The sequence below is a fragment of the Phyllobates terribilis genome, unplaced genomic scaffold (genome assembly GCF_046119375.1).
Source record: "Phyllobates terribilis strain yellow unplaced genomic scaffold, ASM4611937v1 Scaffold_3__8_contigs__length_932513732, whole genome shotgun sequence".
In the NCBI taxonomy this organism is placed as follows: Eukaryota; Metazoa; Chordata; class Amphibia; order Anura; family Dendrobatidae; genus Phyllobates; species Phyllobates terribilis.
In genome coordinates, this window is record NW_027362763.1 from 155,227,212 (window position 1) to 155,252,527 (window position 25,316).

At 43.4% G+C, this 25,316-nt stretch overlaps 1 protein-coding gene across 2 annotated transcripts in view; it reads right to left on the reverse strand.

The window, feature by feature from the left end:
* ALLC (allantoicase) overlaps positions 1–20,561 on the reverse strand; it is a 36,783-nt gene extending 16,222 nt beyond the window's left edge. The window contains exons 1-3 of one of the 2 annotated variants that reach the window (XM_073672975.1): positions 20,430–20,561; positions 17,290–17,396; positions 11,364–11,432 (exon numbers count right to left, since the gene is read on the reverse strand). In XM_073672975.1, coding sequence (XP_073529076.1) covers positions 11,364–11,432; positions 17,290–17,382 — 162 coding nt within the window. In that variant the 5' untranslated portion in view covers positions 17,383–17,396; positions 20,430–20,561. The remainder of the gene's footprint in view (positions 1–11,363; positions 11,433–17,289; positions 17,397–20,429) is intronic. The other variant, XM_073672976.1, reaches the window with a different exon arrangement.
* Positions 20,562–25,316: the final 4,755 nt, after the last annotated feature.

The window sequence follows — 25,316 nt, forward strand, 5'->3', positions numbered from 1 at the left end:
AAGCTACACCACCTGTGTATGTAATAACAATTTTTTACTGCATCTAACCCAGGAAATCCTTTTGGGCCTAGTAGCAGTGTCTCGTAGTCAGCGGAGTAGCCCACCTGTGAAGGAAGCTACACCGCCTGTGTATCTTATTCTAACTTTTTACTGCATCTAACCCAGGAAATCTGTTTGGGTCTAGCACCAGTGTCAGGTAGTCAGCGGAGTAGCCCACCTGTGAAGGAAGCTACACCGCCTGTGTATCTAATTCTAATTTTTTACTGCATCTAACCCAGGAAATCCTTTTAGGCCTAGTAGCAGTGTCTGGTAGTCAGTGAAGTAGCCCATCTGAAGCAAGATACCCCACCTGTGTATCTAATAACAATTTTTTACTGCATCTAACCCAGTAAATACGTTAGGGCATAGTAGCAGTGCCTCATAGTCTGCCGAGTAGCCCACCTGTGAAGGAAGCTACACCGCCTGTATATCAAATTCTAATTTTTTACTGCATCTAACCCAGGAAATCTTTTTGGGCATAGTAGCAGTGTCTCGTAGTCAGCGGAGTAGCCCACCTGTGAAGGAAGCTACACCGCCTGTGTATCTAATTCAAATTTTTTACTGCATCTAACCCAGGAAATCTTTTTGGGCCGAGTACAAGTGTCTGGTAGTCAGCGGAGTAGCCCACCTGTGAAGGAAGCTACACCGTCTGTGTATCTAATTCTAATTTTTTACTGCATCTAACCCAGGAAATCCTTTTGGGCCTAGTAGCAGTGTCTGGTAGTCAGTGGAGTAGCCCATCTGAAGCAAGCTACACCACCTGTGTATCTAATAACAATTTTTTACTGCATCTAACCCAGTAAATCTTTTGGGCATAGTAGCAGTGCCTCGTAGTCAGCCGAGTCGCCCACCTGTGAAGGAAGATACACCGCCTGAGTATCTAATTCTAATTTTTTACTGCATCTAACCCAGGAAATCTTTTTGGGCCTAGTAGAAGTGTCTCGCATTCAGCGGAGTAGCCCACCTGTGAAGGAAGCTACACCGCCTGTGTATCTAATTCTAATTTTTTACTGCATCTAACCCAGGAAATCTTTTTGGGCCTAGTAGCAGTGTCTGGTAGTCAGCGGAGTAGCCCACCTGTGAAGGAAGCTACACCGCCTGTGTATCTAATTCTAATTTTTTACTGCATCTAACCCAGGAAATCCTTTTGGGCCTAGTAGCAGTGTCTGTTAGTCAGTGGAGTAGCCCATCTGAAGCAAGCTACACCACCTGTGTATCTAATAACAATTTTTTACTGCATCTATCCCAGTAAATCCTTTTGGGCCTAGTAGCAGTGTCTTGTAGTCAGCCGAGTAGCCCACCTGTGAAGGAAGCTACACCGCCTGTGTATCTAATTCTAATTTTTTACTGCATCTAACCCAGGAAATCCTTTTGGGCCTAGTAGCAGTGTCTCGTAGTCAGCCGAGTAGCCCACCTGTGAAGGAAGCTACACCGCCTCTGTATCTAATTCTAATTTTTTACTGCATCTAACCCAGGAAATCCTTTTGGGCATAGTAGCAGTGTCTTCTAATCAGCGGATTAGCCCACCTGTGAAGGAAGCTACACCGCCTGTGTATCTAATTCTAATTTTTTACTGCATCTAACCCAGTAAATCTTTTTGGGCCTAGCAGCAGTGTCTCGTAGTCAGCGGAGTAGCCCACCTGTGAAGGAAGCTACACCGCCTGTGTATCTAATTCAAATTTTTTACTGCATCTAACCCAGGAAATCTTTTTGGGCCTAGTAGCAGTGTCTGGTAGTCAGCGGAGTAGCCCACCTGTGAAGGAAGCTACACCGCCTGTGTATCTAATTCTAATTTTTTACTGCATCTAACCCAGGAAATCCTTTTGGGCCTAGTAGTAGTGTATGGCAGTCAGTGGAGTAGCCCATCTGAAGCAAGCTACACCACCTGTGTATCTAATAACAATTTTTTACTGCATCTAACCCAGTAAATCCTTTTGGGCATAGTAGTAGTGTCTCGTATGCAGCCGAGTAGCCCACCTGTGAAGGAAGCTACACCGCCTGTGTATCTAATTCAAATTTTTTACTGCATCTAACCCAGGAAATCCTTTTGGGCCAAGTAGCAGTGTCTTATTATCAGCGGAGTAGCCCAACTGTGAAGGAATCTACACCGCCTGTGTATCTAATTCTAATTTTTTACTGCATCTAACCCAGGAATTCTTTTTGGGCCTAGTAGCAGTGTCTGGTAGTCAGCGGAGTAGCCCACCTGTGAAGGAAGCTACACCGCCTGTGTATCCAATTCTAATTTTTTACTGCATCTAACCCAGGAAATCCTTTAGGGCCTAGTAGCAGTGTCTGGTAATCAGCGGAGTAGCCCACCTGTGAAGGAAGCTACACCGCCTGTGTATCTAATTCAAATTTTTTACTGCATCTAACCCAGGAAATCTTTTTGGGCCTAGTAGCAGTGTCTCGTAGTCAGCGGAAAAGCCCACCTGTGAAGGAAGCTACCCTGCCTGTGTATCTAATTCTAATTTTTTACTGCATCTAACCCAGGAAATCTGTTTGGGCCTAGTAGCAGTGTCTGGTAGTCAGCGGAGTAGCCCACCTGTGAAGGAAGCTACACCGCCTGTGTATCTAATTCTAATTTTTTACTGCATCTAACCCAGGAAATCCTTTTGGGCCTAGTAGCAGTGTCTGGTAGTCAGTGGAGTAGCCCATCTGAAGCAAGCTACACCACCTGTGTATCTAATAACAATTTTTTACTGCATCTAACCCAGTAAATCTTTTGGGCATAGTAGCAGTGCCTCGTAGTCAGCCGAGTCGCCCACCTGTGAAGGAAGATACACCGCCTGAGTATCTAATTCTAATTTTTTACTGCATCTAACCCAGGAAATCTTTTTGGGCCTAGTAGAAGTGTCTCGCATTCAGCGGAGTAGCCCACCTGTGAAGGAAGCTACTCCGCCTGTGTATCTAATTCTAATTTTTTACTGCATCTAACCCAGGAAATCTTTTTGGGCCTAGTAGCAGTGTCTGGTAGTCAGCGGAGTAGCCCACCTGTGAAGGAAGCTACACCACCTGTGTATCTAATTCTAATTTTTTACTGCATCTAACCCAGGAAATCCTTTTGGGCCTAGTAGCAGTGTCTGTTAGTCAGTGGAGTAGCCCATCTGAAGCAAGCTACACCGCCTGTGTATCTAATAACAATTTTTTACTGCATCTATCCCAGTAAATCCTTTTGGGCCTAGTAGCAGTGTCTTGTAGTCAGCCGAGTAGCCCACCTGTGAAGGAAGCTACACCGCCTGTGTATCTAATTCTAATTTTTTACTGCATCTAACCCAGGAAATCCTTTTGGGCCTAGTAGCAGTGTCTCGTAGTCAGCCGAGTAGCCCACCTGTGAAGGAAGCTACACCGCCTGTGTATCTAATTCTAATTTTTTACTGCATCTAACCCAGGAAATCCTTTTGGGCATAGTAGCAGTGTCTTCTAATCAGCGGATTAGCCCAACTGTGAAGGAATCTACACCGCCTGTGTATCTAATTCTAATTTTTTACTGCATCTAACCCAGGAATTCTTTTTGGGCCTAGTAGCAGTGTCTCGTAGTCAGCGGAGTAGCCCACCTGTGAAGGAAGCTACACCGCCTGTGTATCCAATTCGAATTTTTTACTGCATCTAACCCAGGAAATCCTTTTGGGCCTAGTAGCAGTGTCTGGTAATCAGCGGAGTAGCCCACCTGTGAAGGAAGCTACACCGCCTGTGTATCTAATTCAAATTTTTTACTGCATCTAACCCAGGAAATCTTTTTGGGCCTAGTAGCAGTGTCTCGTAGTCAGCGGAAAAGCCCACCTGTGAAGGAAGCTACCCTGCCTGTGTATCTAATTCTAATTTTTTACTGCATCTAACCCAGGAAATCTGTTTGGGCCTAGTAGCAGTGTCTGGTAGTCAGCGGAGTAGCCCACCTGTGAAGGAAGCTACACCGCCTGTGTATCTAATTCTAATTTTTTACTGCATCTAACCCAGGAAATCCTTTTGGGCCTAGTAGCAGTGTCTGGTAGTCAGTGGAGTAGCCCATCTGAAGCAAGCTACACCACCTGTGTATCTAATAACAATTTTTTACTGCATCTAACCCAGTAAATCTTTTGGGCATAGTAGCAGTGCCTCGTAGTCAGCCGAGTAGCCCACCTGTGAAGGAAGATACACCGCCTGAGTATCTAATTCTAATTTTTTACTGCATCTAACCCAGGAAATCTTTTTGGGCCTAGTAGAAGTGTCTCGCATTCAGCGGAGTAGCCCACCTGTGAAGGAAGCTACACCGCCTGTGTATCTAATTCTAATTTTTTACTGCATCTAACCCAGGAAATCTTTTTGGGCCTAGTAGCAGTGTCTGGTAGTCAGCGGAGTAGCCCACCTGTGAAGGAAGCTACACCACCTGTGTATCTAATTCTAATTTTTTACTGCATCTAACCCAGGAAATCCTTTTGGGCCTAGTAGCAGTGTCTGTTAGTCAGTGGAGTAGCCCATCTGAAGCAAGCTACACCGCCTGTGTATCTAATAACAATTTTTTACTGCATCTATCCCAGTAAATCCTTTTGGGCCTAGTAGCAGTGTCTTGTAGTCAGCCGAGTAGCCCACCTGTGAAGGAAGCTACACCGCCTGTGTATCTAATTCTAATTTTTTACTGCATCTAACCCAGGAAATCCTTTTGGGCCTAGTAGCAGTGTCTCGTAGTCAGCCGAGTAGCCCACCTGTGAAGGAAGCTACACCGCCTGTGTATCTAATTCTAATTTTTTACTGCATCTAACCCAGGAAATCCTTTTGGGCATAGTAGCAGTGTCTTCTAATCAGCGGATTAGCCCAACTGTGAAGGAATCTACACCGCCTGTGTATCTAATTCTAGTTTTTTACGGCATCTAACCCAGGAATTCTTTTTGGGCCTAGTAGCAGTGTCTCGTAGTCAGCGGAGTAGCCCACCTGTGAAGGAAGCTACACCGCCTGTGTATCCAATTCGAATTTTTTACTGCATCTAACCCAGGAAATCCTTTTGGGCCTAGTAGCAGTGTCTGGTAATCAGCGGAGTAGCCCACCTGTGAAGGAAGCTACACCGCCTGTGTATCTAATTCAAATTTTTTACTGCATCTAACCCAGGAAATCTTTTTGGGCCTAGTAGCAGTGTCTCGTAGTCAGCGGAAAAGCCCACCTGTGAAGGAAGCTACCCTGCCTGTGTATCTAATTCTAATTTTTTACTGCATCTAACCCAGGAAATCTGTTTGGGCCTAGTAGCAGTGTCTGGTAGTCAGCGGAGTAGCCCACCTGTGAAGGAAGCTACACCGCCTGTGTATCTAATTCTAATTTTTTACTGCATCTAACCCAGGAAATCCTTTTGGGCCTAGTAGCAGTGTCTGGTAGTCAGTGGAGTAGCCCATCTGAAGCAAGCTACACCACCTGTGTATCTAATAACAATTTTTTACTGCATCTAACCCAGTAAATCTTTTGGGCATAGTAGCAGTGCCTCGTAGTCAGCCGAGTAGCCCACCTGTGAAGGAAGATACACCGCCTGAGTATCTAATTCTAATTTTTTACTGCATCTAACCCAGGAAATCTTTTTGGGCCTAGTAGAAGTGTCTCGCATTCAGCGGAGTAGCCCACCTGTGAAGGAAGCTACACCGCCTGTGTATCTAATTCTAATTTTTTACTGCATCTAACCCAGGAAATCTTTTTGGGCCTAGTAGCAGTGTCTGGTAGTCAGCGGAGTAGCCCACCTGTGAAGGAAGCTACACCACCTGTGTATCTAATTCTAATTTTTTACTGCATCTAACCCAGGAAATCCTTTTGGGCCTAGTAGCAGTGTCTGTTAGTCAGTGGAGTAGCCCATCTGAAGCAAGCTACACCGCCTGTGTATCTAATAACAATTTTTTACTGCATCTATCCCAGTAAATCCTTTTGGGCCTAGTAGCAGTGTCTTGTAGTCAGCCGAGTAGCCCACCTGTGAAGGAAGCTACACCGCCTGTGTATCTAATTCTAATTTTTTACTGCATCTAACCCAGGAAATCCTTTTGGGCCTAGTAGCAGTGTCTCGTAGTCAGCCGAGTAGCCCACCTGTGAAGGAAGCTACACCGCCTGTGTATCTAATTCTAATTTTTTACTGCATCTAACCCAGGAAATCCTTTTGGGCATAGTAGCAGTGTCTTCTAATCAGCGGATTAGCCCACCTGTGAAGGAAGCTACACCGCCTGTGTATCTAATTCTAATTTTTTACTGCATCTAACCCAGTAAATCTTTTTGGGCCTAGCAGCAGTGTCTCGTAGTCAGCGGAGTAGCCCACCTGTGAAGGAAGCTACACCGCCTGTGTATCTAATTCAAATTTTTTACTGCATCTAACCCAGGAAATCTTTTTGGGCCTAGTAGCAGTGTCTGGTAGTCAGCGGAGTAGCCCACCTGTGAAGGAAGCTACACCGCCTGTGTATCTAATTCTAATTTTTTACTGCATCTAACCCAGGAAATCCTTTTGGGCCTAGTAGTAGTGTATGGCAGTCAGTGGAGTAGCCCATCTGAAGCAAGCTACACCACCTGTGTATCTAATAACAATTTTTTATTGCATCTAACCCAGTAAATCCTTTTGGGCATAGTAGTAGTGTCTCGTATGCAGCCGAGTAGCCCACCTGTGAAGGAAGCTACACCGCCTGTGTATCTAATTCAAATTTTTTACTGCATCTAACCCAGGAAATCCTTTTGGGCCAAGTAGCAGTGTCTTATTATCAGCGGAGTAGCCCAACTGTGAAGGAATCTACACCGCCTGTGTATCTAATTCTAATTTTTTACTGCATCTAACCCAGGAATTCTTTTTGGGCCTAGTAGCAGTGTCTCGTAGTCAGCGGAGTAGCCCACCTGTGAAGGAAGCTATACCGCCTGTGTATCCAATTCTAATTTTTTACTGCATCTAACCCAGGAAATCCTTTTGGGCCTAGTAGCAGTGTCTGGTAATCAGCGGAGTAGCCCACCTGTGAAGGAAGCTACACCGCCTGTGTATCTAATTCAAATTTTTTACTGCATCTAACCCAGGAAATCTTTTTGGGCCTAGTAGCAGTGTCTCGTAGTCAGCGGAAAAGCCCACCTGTGAAGGAAGCTACCCTGCCTGTGTATCTAATTCTAATTTTTTACTGCATCTAACCCAGGAAATCTGTTTGGGCCTAGTAGCATTGTCTGGTAGTCAGCGGAGTAGCCCACCTGTGAAGGAAGCTACACCGCCTGTGTATCTAATTCTAATTTTTTACTGCATCTAACCCAGGAAATCCTTTTGGGCCTAGTAGCAGTGTCTGGTAGTCAGTGGAGCAGCCCATCTGAAGCAAGCTACACCACCTGTGTATCTAATAACAATTTTTTACTGCATCTAACCCAGTAAATCCTTTTGGGCATAGTAGCAGTGCCTCGTAGTCAGCCGAGTCACCCACCTGTGAAGGAAGCTACACCGCTTGAGTATCTAATTCTAATTTTTTACTGCATCTAACCCAGGAAATCTTTTTGGGCCTAGTAGCAATGTCTCGTATTCAGCGGAGTAGCCCACCTGTGAAGGAAGCTACACCGCCTGTGTATCTAATTCTAATTTTTTACTGCATCTAACCCAGGAAATCTTTTTGGGCCTAGTAGCAGTGTCTGGTAGTCAGCGGAGTAGCCCACCTGTGAAAGAAGCTACACCACCTGTGTATCTAATTCTAATTTTTTACTGCATCTAACCCAGGAAATCCTTTTGGGCCTAGTAGCAGTGTCTGTTAGTCAGTGGAGTAGCCCATCTGAAGCAAGCTACACCGCCTGTGTATCTAATAACATTTTTTTACTGCATCTATCCCAGTAAATCCTTTTGGGCCTAGTAGCAGTGTCTTGTAGTCAGCCGAGTAGCCCACCTGTGAAGGAAGCTACCCTGCCTGTGTATCTAATTCTAATTTTTTACTGCATCTAACCCAGGAAATCCTTTTGGGCCTAGTAGCAGTGTCTCGTAGTCAGCGGAGTAGCCCACCTGTGAAGGAAGCTACACCGCCTGTGTATCTTATTCAAATTTTTTACTGCATCTAACCCAGGAAATCTTTTTGGGCCTAGTAGCAGTGTCTGGTAGTCAGCGGAGTAGCCCACCTGTGAAGGAAGCTACACCGCCTGTGTATCTAATTCTAATTTTTTACTGCATCTAACCCAGGAAATCTTTTTGGGCCTAGTAGCAGTGTCTCGTAGTCAGCGGAGTAGCCCACCTGTGAAGGAAGCTACACCGCCTGTGTATCAAATTCTAATTTTTTACTGCATCTAACCCAGGAAATCTTTTTGGGCCTAGTAGCAGTGCCTGGTAGTCAGCGGAGTAGCCCACCTGTGAAGGAAGCTACACCGTCTGTGTATCTAATTCTAATTTTTTACTGCATCTACCCCAGGAAATCCTTTTGGGCCTAGTAGCAGTGTCTGTTAGTCAGTGGAGTAGCCCATCTGAAGCAAGCTACACCACCTGTGTATCTAATAACAATTTTTTACTGCATCTAACCCAGGAAATCCTTTTGGGCATAGTAGCAGTGTCTCGTAGTAAGCAGAGTAGCCCACCTGTGAAGGAAGCTATACCGCCTGTGTATCTAATTCTAATTTTTTACTGCATTTAACCCAGGAAATCCTTTTTGGCCTAGTAGCAGTGTCTGGTAGTCAGTGGAGTAGCCCATCTGAAGCAAGCTTCACCACCTGTGTATCTAATAACAATTTTTTACTGCATCTAACCCAGGAAATCCTTTTGGGGTAGTAGCAGTGTCTCGTAGTCAGCGGAGTAGCCCACCTGAAGCAAGCTACACCACCTTTGTAACTAATAACAATTTTTAACTGCATCCAGCCCAGGCAATACTTTGGGCCTAGTAGCAGTGTCTGCTAGTCAGCGGAGTAGCCCAGCTGTTAAGCAAGCTACACCACCTGTGCTTTGGACACTTAATTTTTTCAAAGGAAATGCTTCGGGCCCCCGGGACACTCAGTCAAGAGCATCGGGGAGGCGCCCCAAGGCATAGGGGCTGGGACTGGCGGTAGCACACCTTGCGGGGGACCACCAAGCTCGATCCTTATAAAAGGTTTTTAACTGCAGCAGCTTTAGTGGACGCTACTGGAGCTGGAATTACCGTGGCTGCTGGCACCAGACTTGCCCTCCAATAGATCCTTGTAAAAGGATTTAAAGTGTACTCATTCAAATTAGAGAGCCAATTTAAATTACAGAGCTTAGACCTGCCTCCACCGCGGGGGGTCTCGACCCACCAGCGGAGAGGCACCAGTATTGGGAGAGGGGGGCTGGCCGTCAGGGTCCACCGCGGCTCTGGCACAAACTCGGCGACACGGAGGTCGCACGGGCAGGAACGGCCTGGCCGTGTCGGCTTCGCACTCCAGCGTAGTCCCTCTGCCTGCTCGCGCCCGTAGCCTCAAAGGGATGCACAAGCGGCTTTTCTTCCTAGGGCTGTTCCCCGCCCAGCAGGAACTTGGGGGAGCTCAGGTCGGCCTTCCACCGTACTCCCTTACCTCTCTCGCCCTCTTTCCTTCTTCCGTTCTCCATCTAACTCCTCGGCTCTGTGGTGTCCTCTCTCCCTCCAGCTCTCTCCTTCTCATAGGTGGACTACCGCGTGTATTCACACTGTGGCGAATCTTTTGGGCCCAGGCATAAGAAGTCGTTGAGGTAATGGATAATATGTGCCCCCTTAGAAATGTCCATGATGACCCATTCGAGGAAGCAACTAAACGCCTCAAATAGTGAGCAGGATATGGAGCACCCCATGGGCAAACAGCAATCTATATAGTATGCTCCTTCCCAGAAGCAGCCCAATATGCGGACACTATTCAGAGGCACAGGTAGTAAGTAACCGGAACGCCCCCTCAATGTCTGTTTTGGCCATTAGGGTGCCCCTTCCCAACTTCTTGACCTGCCTGATTGCCTTGTCAAAGGAGGTACAGTATATACTACGGTACTTGGTTCCGCGTCGATGTTGTCGTTTACTCACCTGTCCCTTGGATATGACAAATGGTGGATTAGTCCAAATGTATTGGGTTCCGTTTTTGGCACGACTCCCAACGGGGATACCACTACGTCTTGTAAGGAAAGTGTTCTGAATGGAACCGCCATTCTACCTAAAGATATTTCGTTTTTTAATTTTCTTGTCACGACGTCTGGGTGTTCGTAGGCTGATTTTAGATTTTTACTCCAGCCTTTCTTGATTTTAGAAGGGCATGACATGCCTATATCTGTGTCTCCTCCTCCTTTTACTCCTCCACCTCTTTTCTTTTCGCATGACTATATGTACTTGTCACTTTTCCATGTGTTAGTTGTGTCTTCTGAGCAGTTTGTCAGCTTTTGGACACCTTTGAAGGTGTTTTCTATGTGTTTTCTATGTGTTTCTATGTGTTTTTGTTTGCCTGCCATTGGTTTTAACGGTGTTCAACAAACCGTTCGGTGAACATGAACATGCCGGTGTTCGACGAACCGAACCCGAACACTATGGGGGTGGCTCAACACTATTTATATGTACTGTAATCCATTATCTGTTCTACAGAACTAGTATTTTCACATCTTCCTGTAGGTCTATGTATAATGGTTTGGATTCAGTAACAGGATTGTTGATTGCTGAGATGTCCGCCATACCCAATAGGATTATAATGCATCTCCATCACAGACATTACCCAGGTTAAAGCCCCACTCACATCTGTTTTGTCCCCCCCCCCCATGTTGAATGCCAAGCTTTGCTTCTGCTACCAATTCTAATATGTCTTCTACTACAGTACACATTTACAACAATGCCATGAAACTGCAACAAGAGGTGAACATAGATAGGAAATACCATTGGTCATAATTCATAATTTTTAACCTTCTCAGAGACAAAAAAGAAATGCAAATAAATACTTTGATAATATTCCATTATCTGGACACAGCTCATCCCAGGGTTTCTTACACAATGCTATGCCCGGTAGAAATACTAGAGCCCCATCATCAGGTCTGAACCTAAAGGAGGTTGGCTGAATGAAGGTCCAACACACTGTGGCCAGACTATCAATTTTTGAGGTTGACCCTCCTCCCCTAAGGTCCACACTTGATCTTGAGTGTCCTATAAGTATGAGCCAGTAGGGCAACAACAGGATCCCTACATGGGTGAACCAGATGAAGGGGTCTAACGAGGAGGTTAGTCCTTCCAGTGGCCATTTGGCCCTTTCTGCTGTCAGAGAGCTACCACTTTCATAAACCTAGCTTGGCAGAATAACCAAGGTTGAGACTCAATGGAGAGGAATTCGAGATTTAAATCGGGAATGGACCGTGTGAGAAGCAAGAGAGGAGTGACACCCAGATAATGTAAAAGTAGTAATAAATTATTAGTTCAGATTGAAAAATGACAAATCATACGAACAATAAACTCAGACTTTACTTTTAATAGATTTTCAGCAGCAGCAAACCAGTCATCAGTAGCGAATAAAACCTGCAAAAATAGACATATAATGTTACAGTAGCTTGAACATGTATTCCTGGAAAGGTAATCATTGGTAATACAGTTATTGATTTCTGAAATATTTTAAAGCATTAATAACATTTTTGTTCCCAAGATTTTACTAAAAGATGCAATTATTGTACTAATAATATTACTCATTAATAAGCTGGCCACTCAATGGCAGAATATAGGAAGAAAACATCCACAACTTCATGGGTAACTCAAGTTCAAGTGTGCAGCAAGCTAATATTTTACTTTATTTTCCTGTGTTTGCTGTTTTTCGAGATCACATCACAGAAAAACATTTACCCTTGTGTTTAGGAAGGATACTCTGTACTAGTTAGTTTACTTAACAGCCAGTGACAAAACCTAAAAAAAAGTGAGCCAGCGCTAATTTTGTTAAAAGTGCAATACATAGGTGTGCATTCACACTGCGGTCATTTAACAAGAAGAACCGGAGATAAAAACAAAGTGAACAAGTACCCTGTAGTAAGGAAATAAATAGGAATAATACGTGTAAATAACATAGGGTGCTTAGCTAACATTGTTTAGATCCAAAAAATGTAAAAGCCATCCCACCATAACAAGGTGTACCCAATCGGGAGAGTACCTAACTCTTGTAGTTCACCTCACTATGTGTCAGCAGACATAAAAATAGATAAGGGGAGTATAGGACCCGAGGAAGGCTATATAAAAATTTTAATGTAAGGTGGTATTTGCTAGGAGATCTTTTCTACTTTACCAGGTTTCAACATTTGCGCTCTGTGATTTCTGTTAACATGAGCTTTAAAATGTGAATTGATGTTCCAGCGCTAACTATATGCACACAGACAGGCAGATTATGGGTCAATTTCCAAAATATATGAAGCTGTGAAACAAGACCCATGCTGTACCTACGAAAATTACATTCCTAAAAATATGGAATTGGATTTCTGCCATGTGAATTGTGACTTGTTCCATTTTTTATCATAAAAGGTCATAAAGCAACTTGCACAAGAGATTGTCAGCTCCGTCACATCAATAAAGGAACCCTACTTTTATGGAATATTATTTATCATACCACATGTATGTAGGCTTATTTCCCCATGACCAAAATTCTTGCCAATACTGTAAATGAATCTGGACAGCTCCTTTTCTAAATAAACATCTAATGCCAATCAGATGATGGCCGCTTGTCTGTCAGCTGAGACCACTGGACTATGCCAGTGGTCAGGGCCGGCGTCAGCACCCGGCGCACCCGGGCAAATGCCGGGGCCCTGAGCAGGCAGAGGGGCCCACTGGCGGTCGCGCACCCCGCTGGGCTATGGGCGGAGGAGAGCGGTGTCAGCACCCGCCCTTCTCCGCCGCTTGCTCAGGGCCCCGGCAGCTGGATACTTACCTCTCCCCGTGCCTCCGCAGATCAGCTATCTTCCTGCTCTGCGCTCCCTGTGACGTCTCAGGTCAGAGGGCACGGTGACGTCTTTACACCGCGCCCTCCCCTGAGCCGTCACAGGGAGCGCTGAGCGGGAAGACGCTGACAACGCTGGAGTTCAGACCCGAGCAGCGGGCAGCAGGTAGCAGGTGAGGAGAACAGAGGTGAGTATTTGATTTTTTTTTTTTAATGTATGGAGGCATGGGGCAGTATAAAGAGAAGGGGGGGGGAGTGGCATCCTCCATGGAGCATTATAAAGAGGGGGGGGGACAGCCTGTATGGGGCATTATAAGGTGGGGAACAGCCTGCATAGTGCATTATAAGGGGGGGACAGCCTGTATGGGGCATTATGTGGGGGGTAACAGCCTGCATGGAGCATTATAAGGGGGGGACAGCCTGTATGGGGCATTATGTGGGGGGTAACAGCCTGCATGCAGCATTATATGGGGGCCAGTATCCTGTATGGAGCGTTAAAAGGGGACCGGTATCCTGTATGGAGCATTATAAGGGGACCGGTATCCTGTATGGAGCGTTATATGGGGGCCAGTATCCTGTATGGAGTTTTATAAGGGGACCAGTATCCTGTATGGAGCGTTATATGGGGACCGGTATCCTGTATGGAGCGTTATATGGGGGCCAGTATCCTGTATGGAGTTTTATAAGGGGACCAGTATCCTGTATGGAGTGTTATATTGGGGCCAGTATCCTGTATGGAGCTTTATAAGGGGACCAGTATCCTGTATGGAGCGTTATATGGGGGCCAGTATCCTGTATGGAGTTTTATAAGGGGACCAGTATCCTGTATGGAGCGTTATATGGGGGCCAGTATCCTGTATGGAGCTTTATAAGGGGACCAGTATCCTGTATGGAGCGTTATATGGGGGCCAGTATTCTGTACGGAGCCTTATATGGGGGCCAGTATTCCGTATGGAGCCTTATATGGGGGCCAGTATTCCGTATGGAGCCTTATTTGAGGGCCAGTATTCCGCATGGAGCCTTATATGGGGGCCAGTATTCTGCATGGAGCCTTATATGGGGGCCAGTATTCCGCATGGAGCCTTATATGGGGGCCAGTATTCCGCATGGAGCCTTATATGGGGGTCAGTATTCCGCATGGAGCCTTATATGGGGGCCAGTATTCCGTATGGGGCCTTATATGGGGGCCAGTATTTCTTATGGGGCCTTATATGGGGGCCAGTATTCCGTATGGGGCCTTATATGGGGACCAGTATTCCGTATGGGGCCTTATATGGGGGCCAGAATTCTGTATGGAGCGTTATATGGGGGACAGTATTCTGTGTGGAGCGATTCACCGGTTTCTGAGCTATTGTGTAATGTAAGAAGTGAAATCTTTGCATTGAACTATATATATATATATTTCTCCGCCGTATCTCTGCATCATGAATCATGGTATGTGTTAAAGGGGCCCACTGAGACTCTTTCGCCCGGGGCCCAGAAAAACCTGGAGCCGGCCCTGCCAGTGGTGGTACATTTCTTTTACAGCACTTAGTATATATTCATTTGTACCAGCAATTATTTAATACTTGGCTGCATTGAGTCCTCCAGAGCAGCAGTTGTGGATCTCTTCTTTCACTAATAGAGCAGGTCCCAGAAAGAGGACCTCCTACCTCTATAACAGGCATTTGTGCTAATAAGGCTTACGGACAGGGGTTAAGGAAAAAAGTATGATTGAAACAATCATTTTATTACAGTAAAAGTAGAAATTATTCTCTAAATTGGTCTCTATGCCTAGCTTTGTCTCTAGACAGACAACGTAGTATTACATGATGGTCATTCTGATGAAGGGTTGTCCACTTAATACAATGAAAACTGGAGTTTCCCAGACTTGGAGCTGCTTATAGAAGGGGAACAGAAATCCCTCTCCATGATGCCCTAATATGGCATATTAATGAGGCTAATTCATATAACAACCCCTTTAAATAACATATTCAAAAATAGTATAATCCATAATAGACTATACACCATATTAATATACAATATGGCCCGATTCATCAAACTTCTGGTGTAAAACAGTTTAAAATGTTGCAAAATGTTTCTGTAACTCAGAGTTTTCACGTCAGTCCTGCTAGCTACGCCAACTTTCTGAAAAATGAGTGTAAATTAGCCAACAGGGGACATGGATGAGCACGACCTACAAATTCAACATAATTTACACTACAAAAGTGGCATAAATTATGACAGATGTGTAGTCCAGTCACTGATTAAAGTACATTTCTTGTGATGGCACATAGCAGCTGAAAGATGCACCAAATTCATTAAGAGTTTCACAGTTTGAACAGTTTTACACCAGAATTCTGTCACAGACTGGTTGATGAATCGGGGCACTGTTGTCTTCTTCTATTACCCATGGTTACCTCAAAAGAAACATTTGCAGTCATAATTTCTTTGTATCACAATGGCTTTACAGGCAAGAACATTGCTGCTTTCAAGATTGCCCTTAAATCAACCATTTTTCTGATCATCAAGAACTTCAAAATGAAGGGTTCAATTGCTGTGAAGAAGGCTTCAAGACACACAAGAAAATCCAGCAAATCCTAAGACTGTCTCCTAAAGATGATTCAGCTATAGGATAGGTTCAACACCAGTGCAGAGCTTGCTCAGGAATGGCAGCAGGCAGTTGTCAGTGCATCTGCTTGCAGACTGAGGTGAAGGCTTTTGCAGACTGGCCTAATGTCAAGAGGGGCAGTAAAGAAGTCTATTCTTTTAAAGAAAAACAACAAAGACAGACTGACATTTTGCAGGAAGTACATTGATTGGACTGCAGAGGAATGAGGTTAAGCTATTTTCTCTGATGAAGCCCCTTCCAGACTGTTTGGAACATCTGAAAGAATGATTGTACAGAGAAGAAAAGGTGAGCGCTACCATAATTCTTGTGTCATTCCAACAGTTAAGCATGCTGAGAACATTCATGTGTGGAGGCTTTTCATCCATTGAGGGAGCTCACTCACAATTTTGCCTAAGAACACTGCCATGAATAAAGAACGGGATCTAAACATCCTCCAAGACCAACTTCTCCCAACCATCCAGGGGAAATTTGGTAATGAACAATGCTTTTCCAACATTATGGAGACATGCCAAGAGGCAAAAGTGATAACTATGTGGCTTGGTGAACAAAACTTTGAAATGTTGAATCCATGGCAGGAAAACTCCATAGATCTCAGTCCCAATGAGAACCTGTAGTCAATCCACAAAAAGCGGCTGACAAACAAAAACACAGAAATTGTGTTGAACTCCAAGAACTAATTAGACATGAATGGGCGCTCATCAGTCAGGATTTGGTCCAAAAGCTGATATCCAACTGCCAAAGTGAAGGGTAGAAGTCTTAAAATATAAGGGTCAACATCAACACTTTAAAAATTGAGAATTTGCATAAACTTGACGTATTTGTCAATAAAAGTGTAAAACTTATGAAATGCTTATAATTCTACATCAGTAACCATAGACTAAAAGATCTAAAAGCACTGAAGCAGCATACTTTGTGAAAACCAAAATTTCTGACAGTCTCAAAACTTTTGGCCATAACTGTAGTCTAATATGGATTGCACTGTGTTTAGACAATTCAATTAAATGGTTGTTTTATTAAGTTAACCCCACTTCATATGCCATATTAGGCGGACGCATCCTAATCAATTTGACGCATCCAGCGCACCATCATCAAGACTAGCATACAAAATGTGAGACTTAATAAATTTATTTATAGTTTATTACTATATACAGTACAGACCAAAAGTTTGGACACACCTTCTCATTTAAAGATTTTTCTGTATTTTCATGACTTTGAAAATTGTACATTCATACTGAAGGCATCAAAACTATGAATTAACACATGACAATGACCCCAAGCACACCTCCAGGCTGTGTAAGGGCTATTTGACCAAGAAGGAGAGTGATGGGGTGCTACGCCAGATGACCTGGCCTCCACAGTCACCAGACCTGAACCCAATCGAGATGGTTTGTGGTGAGCTGGACTGCAGAGTGAAGGCAAAAGGGCCAACAAGTGCTAAGCATCTCTGGGAACTCCTTCAAGATTGTTGGAAGACCATTTCCGATGACTACCTCTTGAAGCTCATCAAGAGAATGCCAAGAGTGTGCAAAGCAGTCATCAAAGCAAAAGGTGGCTACTTTGAAGAACCTAGAATATAAGACATATTTTCAGTTGTTTCACACTTTTTTGTAAAGTATATAATTCCACATGTGTTAATTCATAGTTTTGATGCCTTCAGTGTGAATGTACAATTTTCATAGTCTTGAAAATACAGAAAAATCTTTAAAGGAGAAGGTGTGTCCAAACTATTGGTCTGTACTGTATTTGCAATCTACCTGTTTCCACTGGATAATCAGTATTTTTACTTGCTGATATTTTTGACCACCTCACTAAACACCTGCACACGAAGCTTGGCGTTCATTGTTATTTACCTTCCCTCCAACACTCTCGCAGGCCAGGTTATTCATCTGTGCAAATTCTGGAGCAGGTTGTTCACCTCTATGTTCTTGTGTTGATGAAGACATATTGGAGGTTCTTACTACAGAAAGCAAATAGTGAATTCATTCTCTAAATAAAGAGCAATAATACCAAGCACTGGGAAATGGAAAATGCCGGGGCTCTTTGTACCTTATTTGTCAAGCTATTTTTTACAGCGGTTCTGTCACCAGATTTCACTATACAATATCCCTTGTAGATTGTGAGCCCTCGTGGGCAGGGTCCTCTCCTCCTATACCAGTCGCTGACTTGTATTGATCAAGATTATTGTACTTGTTTTGTATTATGTAAAACGCCATGGAATAAATGGTACTATAATAATAAATAATACAAAAAATACAATTTCCATCTATTACTAAGTAGATCTCTTAGACCTAATGAGACTATTGTATTTACTTTGAAAATCCATGTGAGAATAGCTGTATAATCCTTTATGAAATCCTCAGTGTCCCTCCTGCTGCAGTTTTGAGTTATTTTATTCTATAACTGGACTAATTTGCCGCATTTGTTCAGGCCCCATTGATCCAGCATGACATGAGATTTATTGAATTGCCATGGCAGTCAGGGGCATGATGTAGGCCCCTGTCACTGCCATTTTGGTACTCCTGTGAAGGCCACCCACAGGCTGGGCTTCATAGGAGGCTGTGATCTGTCCTATATACTTCAGTATGGCAGCATATAGAACAAGCAGTCAAATGATTGCAAGTTTAAGTCCCTTATGTGGGCTAAAAGATAACATGTGCTATATAAAAAAAAGGGATTTTAAAAATAATTTTAAAAAATTGAATCACCCAATTTTCCTCAATTACAAATAAAGAAATAAAAAAGCACATTTAGTACAGCTGTGTGCATAAATGTCCAATCTATAAAACCAATAAATTGCCAAAATTTCCGGGTTTTCACATCACTTGCGGGGCGGCGCTGGTCTTTGCACGCCTGGCATTCTGACAAAACACTCTGTTGCTGGCTCGATTCTGCTGATCTGAGCCGACAACAGAGCGCGTGCTCTCATTGTGCGCATTGCACTGCGGCTAGCCTAGTCCAGCTCCTGAAACGAGCGTCACTGATGGGAAGGGGGGGACTCCGGCAGTGACCGCAGCCTCTGTCCCCTGGTTATGTTTCATTTGAATATCCCAACATGCACTGGGACCCTGAAACGAAGAGTCATCAAAAAAAGAAGTGAAAAGAAAGAAGAAAATCTGTTAAGGAAGAATAGGGAATTTTTAATTCAAGTGTATTAGAAAATAGTTTTGATTATGGCTCTAAATAGAGATTTAGGATGAAAATGACTTTGGACTTCGGACCATCCCTTTAACCAGTGCCATTCAATGATTGAACAAATCGATGAACATTCATTTAAGGCTCTTTATCACGAGTTTGAAAAGTAGTATTTGGACAAATGATCGTTCAGTGTCCATACAGCTTACATGTTGTTGGCAGCACATTTCTGGTCCCACGGAAAGATATGTTGCTGACAACAATTATCTTTTAGGGCGCATAAAAGATGTGATTAATTGATGAACTAGCATTTTACTCATTTGTCGACTGATCTCTGCAATGATTAGGGATGGTAAGGGTAGGGGACAATGTAGAGAAATCCGCTATTCTGCAGATTATAGTGATTTCCAGACTAGAGCTTGTCCACCATAAAATATCCAAAATACAATTATATCACTCTAGTTCCATTGCTTTGTGCCCTGGCCTAAAACCTTAGCACAAGCCAATTATTGTGGTAACATAGTAACATAGTTTTTAATGTTGAAGGAAGACTAAGTCCATCTAGTTCAACCCATAGTCTAACATGTTGATCCAGAGGAAGGCAAAAAAATCCATGTGGCAAACACTAAGCTCCACATTGGGGAAAAAAATTCCTTCCCGACTCCATACGACAATCAGACTAGTTCCCTGGATCAACGCCCTATCAAGGAATCTAGTATATATAAAATGTAATATTATACTTTTCAAGAAAGGCACCCATGCCCTTTTTAGTAGTGAATCACTCATTACAACATCATGCGGCAGAGATTTCCATAGTCTCACTGCTCTTACAGTAAAGAATCCCCGTCTGTGATTATGATTAAACCTTCTTTTCTCCAGACGTAGAAGATGCCCCCTTGTCCCCGTCTCAGGCCTCAGAGTAAAAAGATCAGTAGAAAGGTCTTTGTACTGCCCCCTCATATACTTGTACATAGTAATAAGATCACCCCTAAGCCTTCGTTTTTCCACAGTAAATAACCCCAAGTGTAATAACCTGTCTTGGTATTGCAGACCCCCCCAGTCCTCTAATAACCTTGGTCGCTCTTCTCTGCACCCGCTCTAGTTCAGCTAAGTCTCTTATACACCGGAGAGCAGAACTGTACACAGTATTCTAAGTGTGGTTGCACTAGTGACTTGTATAGAGGTAAAAACCTCTATACAAAAAGCCTTCCTAATTGCAAAAAATGAGGTGGGAAATCTAGGCTTAAAAGGAACCTGCTACCAAATTCATTCTGCCAGAACCACGGCAGCATGAATCAGAGCCTGGCTCCGCGATTGCAGGTGGGTATGTTTCACTCTGAAAACATAGTTTGAAAAGTCTGCCGGGGACCAAAGAGAGAGACCTAACTAGTCTGGCGTGGCCCCCTGGCCAGCTGCTCTCTGCCCACTTCCCAAGACGGACAGGTCTCCCCCATGTGTGGACATAGGGACTTGTCAATCAACTGGAGCAAGGCAAGGAGGCACGGGACTAGTCACATCTATTCCTATAGTCCCCGGATGGCTCTTCAAACTATGTTTTCCCTGAAATACTGTGGAGTTTCGGAGTAAAACATGACATGACAGCCAGGTTCTGGTCCATGATGCCTATGGTTTGGGCAGCATTAATCTAGTGACAGGTTCCCCTGAAACAAATCATAAGTAATCACCCAACATTAAAGATGTTTGCTTAGATATTATATTTCATGTTACTAGTATTTATATTAGTGTTGTTCTTGTTGTTAATAATAATAATATGACATTATCTATTTGCTTATATTTAGCATGAATTTTGACCTTTTTGTCTGTCTTGCACTATTAGAAGGTTTTCATTCAGTCTTACCTTAACAGAGTCTCTCATGCACTATGATCCTTGGTGGCTCGCGATCAGTACTGGAAGATCACACTGGTTAAATAAATACAGTAACAGACATTTCTTAACCACCCTGTCAATCAGTTACTCCAGTTATTGATCTTCCTGCAATCGTGAACCCAGAATATTACAACTATCACACATCATGAATTATGTAGTGATACCTACCCACATATCAGTAAAATAATGATAGAGCATTTTAACAAGAAATTATTGGTTACCACCACCACTTTTATATAAAAGGACATCTGCAGATCAGGAGAACTGTGCTCTACAGTCGATGTCAAAATTATTCAACCCCTTTTACAAATAAAGTTCATGAAAAAAATGTACCAACTTTTTGCTGTTTGCAAATAAAATTAAATAGCTCAACACACCTAATATAACAAAACAAAAAACCAAGTAATGTAAACTGAGGTCTAAGATGGTACACATGCAAGAAATAAGAGCATGTTCACACTAGCAAAAAGATACAAAACCTACAAAAGACAAAAAATATCTCATACCCTACCATCATTATATATAAATGTAAAGCAAAGTTGCATATGAAATATAGGGTACTTAGTGAACTATTTTTGATCAAAAAAAGTATACAAGCCGTCCCACCAGCGACAAGGTGACCCTAATTGGGACGGTCCTACACTGTCTATATTAAAAACCTTACTGTATATCTGCATTACTTCAACTCTGATATACAGTAAGGTTTTTAATATAGACAGTGTAGGACCGACCGAATTAGGGTCACCTTGTCGCTGGTGGGACGGCTTGTATACTTTTTTTGATCAAAAATAGTTCACTAAGTACCCTATATTTCATATGCAACTTTGCTTTACATTTATATATAATGATGGTAGGGTTTGTGATATATTTTTTGTCTTTTGTAGGTTTTGCATCTTTTTGCTAGTGTGAACATGCTCTTATTTCTTGGATGTGTACCATCTTAGACCTCAGTTCACATTGCTTGGTTTTTTGTTTTGTTTGCATTCTGTGCAAATTAGGGGTGTGGCATCCCCCTTGTTGAGCTGGTCAGTATATATGTAGCTTACCACGGGCTTAGGTGGTCTGATATTGGGACCCGGTTCTATTTGTCTACCCTTTTATATGCATTACTTCAACTCTGATATACAGTAAGGTTTTTAATATAGACAGTGTAGGACCATCCCAATTAGGGTCACCTTGTCGCTGGTGGGACGGCTTGTATACTTTTTTTGATCAAAAATAGTTCACTAAGTACCCTATATTTCATATGCAACTTTGCTTTACATTTATATATAATGATGGTAGGGTATGTGATATATTTTTTGTCTTTTGTAGGTTTTGTACCTAATATAACAAGTGGTTTCTCCAACTTCAACACAAAATGTCACTTCTAATGACCACTGCAGTCTCAGAATTATTCTTCCCCTTCATGACAAGTGTCTTTAGTATTTGACGGGTATGAACTGCTGCAATAATGTATTGCCAGATACCAGCTTCTGGCAGCATTTGTGAGAAATCTTAGCCAAGTTTTCATGAGCAACTAATATTCTTGGATTGTCAAGAGAGTCAAAAAAAAAAGTTAAGAGCAGAGATTGTTGCCTTACACAAACAAGGAAAAGAATACAAAAAGATACAAAGGCATTTAATATTCAAGCTGGTGACAGCTTCCTCTTTCTACAACGTCCAGGTAGTATAGACAATGTTCCTTTAATTTTGAACTTGCAAACTTTGCATCCAACTATATATCTTAGAGTTGATCAAAAACACTTGTAGGACCATGGTGCAGCAGCCCTTTTTGTAGCCCATAGTCACCAGGCCAGATCTGTTCAAAGCTCCTACTACCTGTGGCATTCTCGGCAGCTCTCCTGATTAGTAGGCCCACCATGATGCCACGTATGCATTGTACCACAACGTAACAAAGTTGTGGGGCCTACTAATCTGAAGAGGTTCTGGGATGCCACAGAACATTGCAGTCGTCTGGTCCGGTGGCCCCGGACAACTGACGAGGCAACTGTGTTAGAATCTATGTTGTTTAACTATTGGCTATCTTTTTGTGGTTTGCTGGCTTCTAGTCTTTTCCTCTGGTGCTGGGTGTCTTGGTCACGTGATCTCTTCACTTTTTATTACTCAGCACCTGTCTCCCATTCCCCGCTGGACATCAGTGTTGTTACGCATGTGCTCTGGCTAAGTTGCCTTGTTAGTTCTTTGTGCTTATGACAATTGATATCCTGGGACTTCTGGTTCCACCAGTTTTGTTTTCTTTTATCTTCGTTTCGTAGGGTTAAGCAGAGTCTCAGAGCAGGGACAGCTTTTCCCTCCTATTGCTTAGTTTTTAGTTGCAAAACATAAACTGAACTAGGGTCCTGCAAATCCTTATACTCAACTCCAAGAGATACAGTTGGAAGCATATTCACAAGTTCAAAGTTAAAGTAACATGGGCTACACTACCTAGATGTGGTAGAGTGATCCCGGGGGTCAAAAACCCTGGAGTGTCTGTAATAGATCTGCAGCAAGATTTGGTGGCAACAGGCTCTGAGGTTTTAGTTTACACAGTAAGATTCACAGTAAACACTGAAGATCTTCATGCCTTAACTATTCCTCTACTGACCCAAAATGATAAGAAAAGTCAGCGGTATGTCTGGATAAGGAAGAATGAAGCATACGCTGAGAAGAAGGATGGTGGTGGCTCGGTGATTCCTACAGTGAAGCATGGATGTGGATCGGTGATTCCTACAGTGAAGCATGCCGGTGGCTCAATGATGCTCTGGGGTTGCTTTGCTTCCTCTAACACAAAAGTGCATTATGTGGAAGGCAAGATGGATTCAATCAACTATCAGGGAATTGTCATGGCTCCGTTTGGGAATTTGATCAGCTGACCCATTGCTTCATGGTTGGTTCCTCTGTCTGCTGAGCTATTGCCTTTTCTCCCCTGTCCAAATGCTGGTGGTTTCAATTGCCTTTGTTCCCCCTTTTTGGTTTACTCCTCTCCATGTGCTTTCCATTTTTCCCATTTTTGTCTGTCCTATCACATTCTGGGTGGGGTTTTATATGTTCAACCTTCACTGCATTTCCTTGCTGGCTATACCTCTAGGTGGACTTGGGTTTAGACGTTCCAACCCTTCAGCTAAGAGGTTTTTCTTTCATGGCAAGCACCAGTTGAATTCCTGCAATGAGTCTATCTGTTTTCCTTCAAAGTGCCTCTTCTTTTCAACTCTGCAAGTTTCTGAGAGGTTATTCTTGTTCTGTTTATTTTTGGCTCTCCTTAGCTTTTCCTCTGTACTTTATATGAATGTGTTTTAAATTTCTCATCCTGGGTTTTCATATCTTTCTGCAGATTTTCCTCTCCTCTTGTTGGCAGTGTGTTGTGGCCTCCCTCTGGTTCCTTAGGAGGTATTAGAAACCCTCGATGGTCTTTTAGGGAGCCAGGTCCTAGGTGGTGTTTTGAATTGTGCGGCTAGGTCTTTCTAGTCTGTACAGAGACCAGTTGGATGTGGGTGCGGCATCTCATTGTAGTAACATAGTAACATAGTTTTTAAGGTTGAAGGAAGACTAAGTCCATCTAGTTCAACCCATAGCCTAACATGTTGATCCAGAGGAATGCAAAAAAACCCACGTGGCAAACACTAAGCTCCACATTGTGGAAAAAATTCCTTCCTGACTCCACATACGGCAATCAGACTAGTTCCCTTGATCAACGCCCTATCAAGAAATCTAGTATATATAACCTGTAATAGGTAGGTCCTTACTTTTTCCATTACCCGTGAGAGTGTATTACGTTCATAACAGGAATCCCACTAGAGAATAACATTCAGTGAGAAAGTTGAAGCTTGGGCATCATTGGACCACCAAAGTTTGGTTTCAGAAGAAATCCTGGAACATTATGTAGTGGCTGCCAGTGCCCTGCCATTAACCCCATAAAATATTTTTGGTGTGATTTGAAGAAGGCAGTTGCCGCAAACCCAAAGATATTTGTGAAAATGATGCTATTACCTATAAAGAAGTGTCTAAGATTCCTCAGGAATGCTGCCAGATGCTGGTGTCTGGCTATGTATCACGCTTTCAGCAGGTCATAAGACCCAAAGGGGCTCTACGAAGTAATAAAGACGCTTGTCATCCATTCTGAGACTTCAGCAGTCATTAAAAGTGGCATTCTGTGTTGAGTTTGGAGAAACAACTTGTTATACTAGTTGTGTTAAGCTCTTTAAATTGTTCTTGCTTGGGTGATTTCAACATCCCCACTGACACTCGCCAGTCAGCAGCATCCAAACTCCTGTCGCTTGCATCATCCTTTGGACTTACTCAGTGGTATTCCTCAGCCACCCACATAGACAGACACACACTAGACCTCATCTTCACCCGACTCTGCTCCCTATCTAACCTCACAACCTCCCCCCTACCCCTATCTGACCACCATCTACTCACTTTCTCATCCCAGTCCTCCTCACCTGTCATCCATGTCCAGCAACTAACACATCCCCAAAAACCTTGCACATCTAGACACCCACACACTCTTTGACTCTATTCTACCACTGACATCCATATCTTCATGACACAGACAGCGCCACTGATTTCCACAATGCCACTCTTGCATCAGCTATTGACTCGGTCGCCCTTCTTATGCATGGCAGAGCACGACGAGTCAGCAGGCAACCCTGGCACAACAACCTCACTAAACAGCTTCGTCAAGCATCCAGGGTGGCGGAGCGGCGTTGGAAGAAAACACATTCTCAAGAGGACTTCACTGCGTTCAAACAAGCAACACTCGCATTCAAATCAGCACTCACATCTGCTAAACAGGCCTACTTCACAACCCTCATATCTTCCCTATCCTACAACCCCAAACAGCTATTCAACACTTAACTCTCTCCTCTGCCCTCC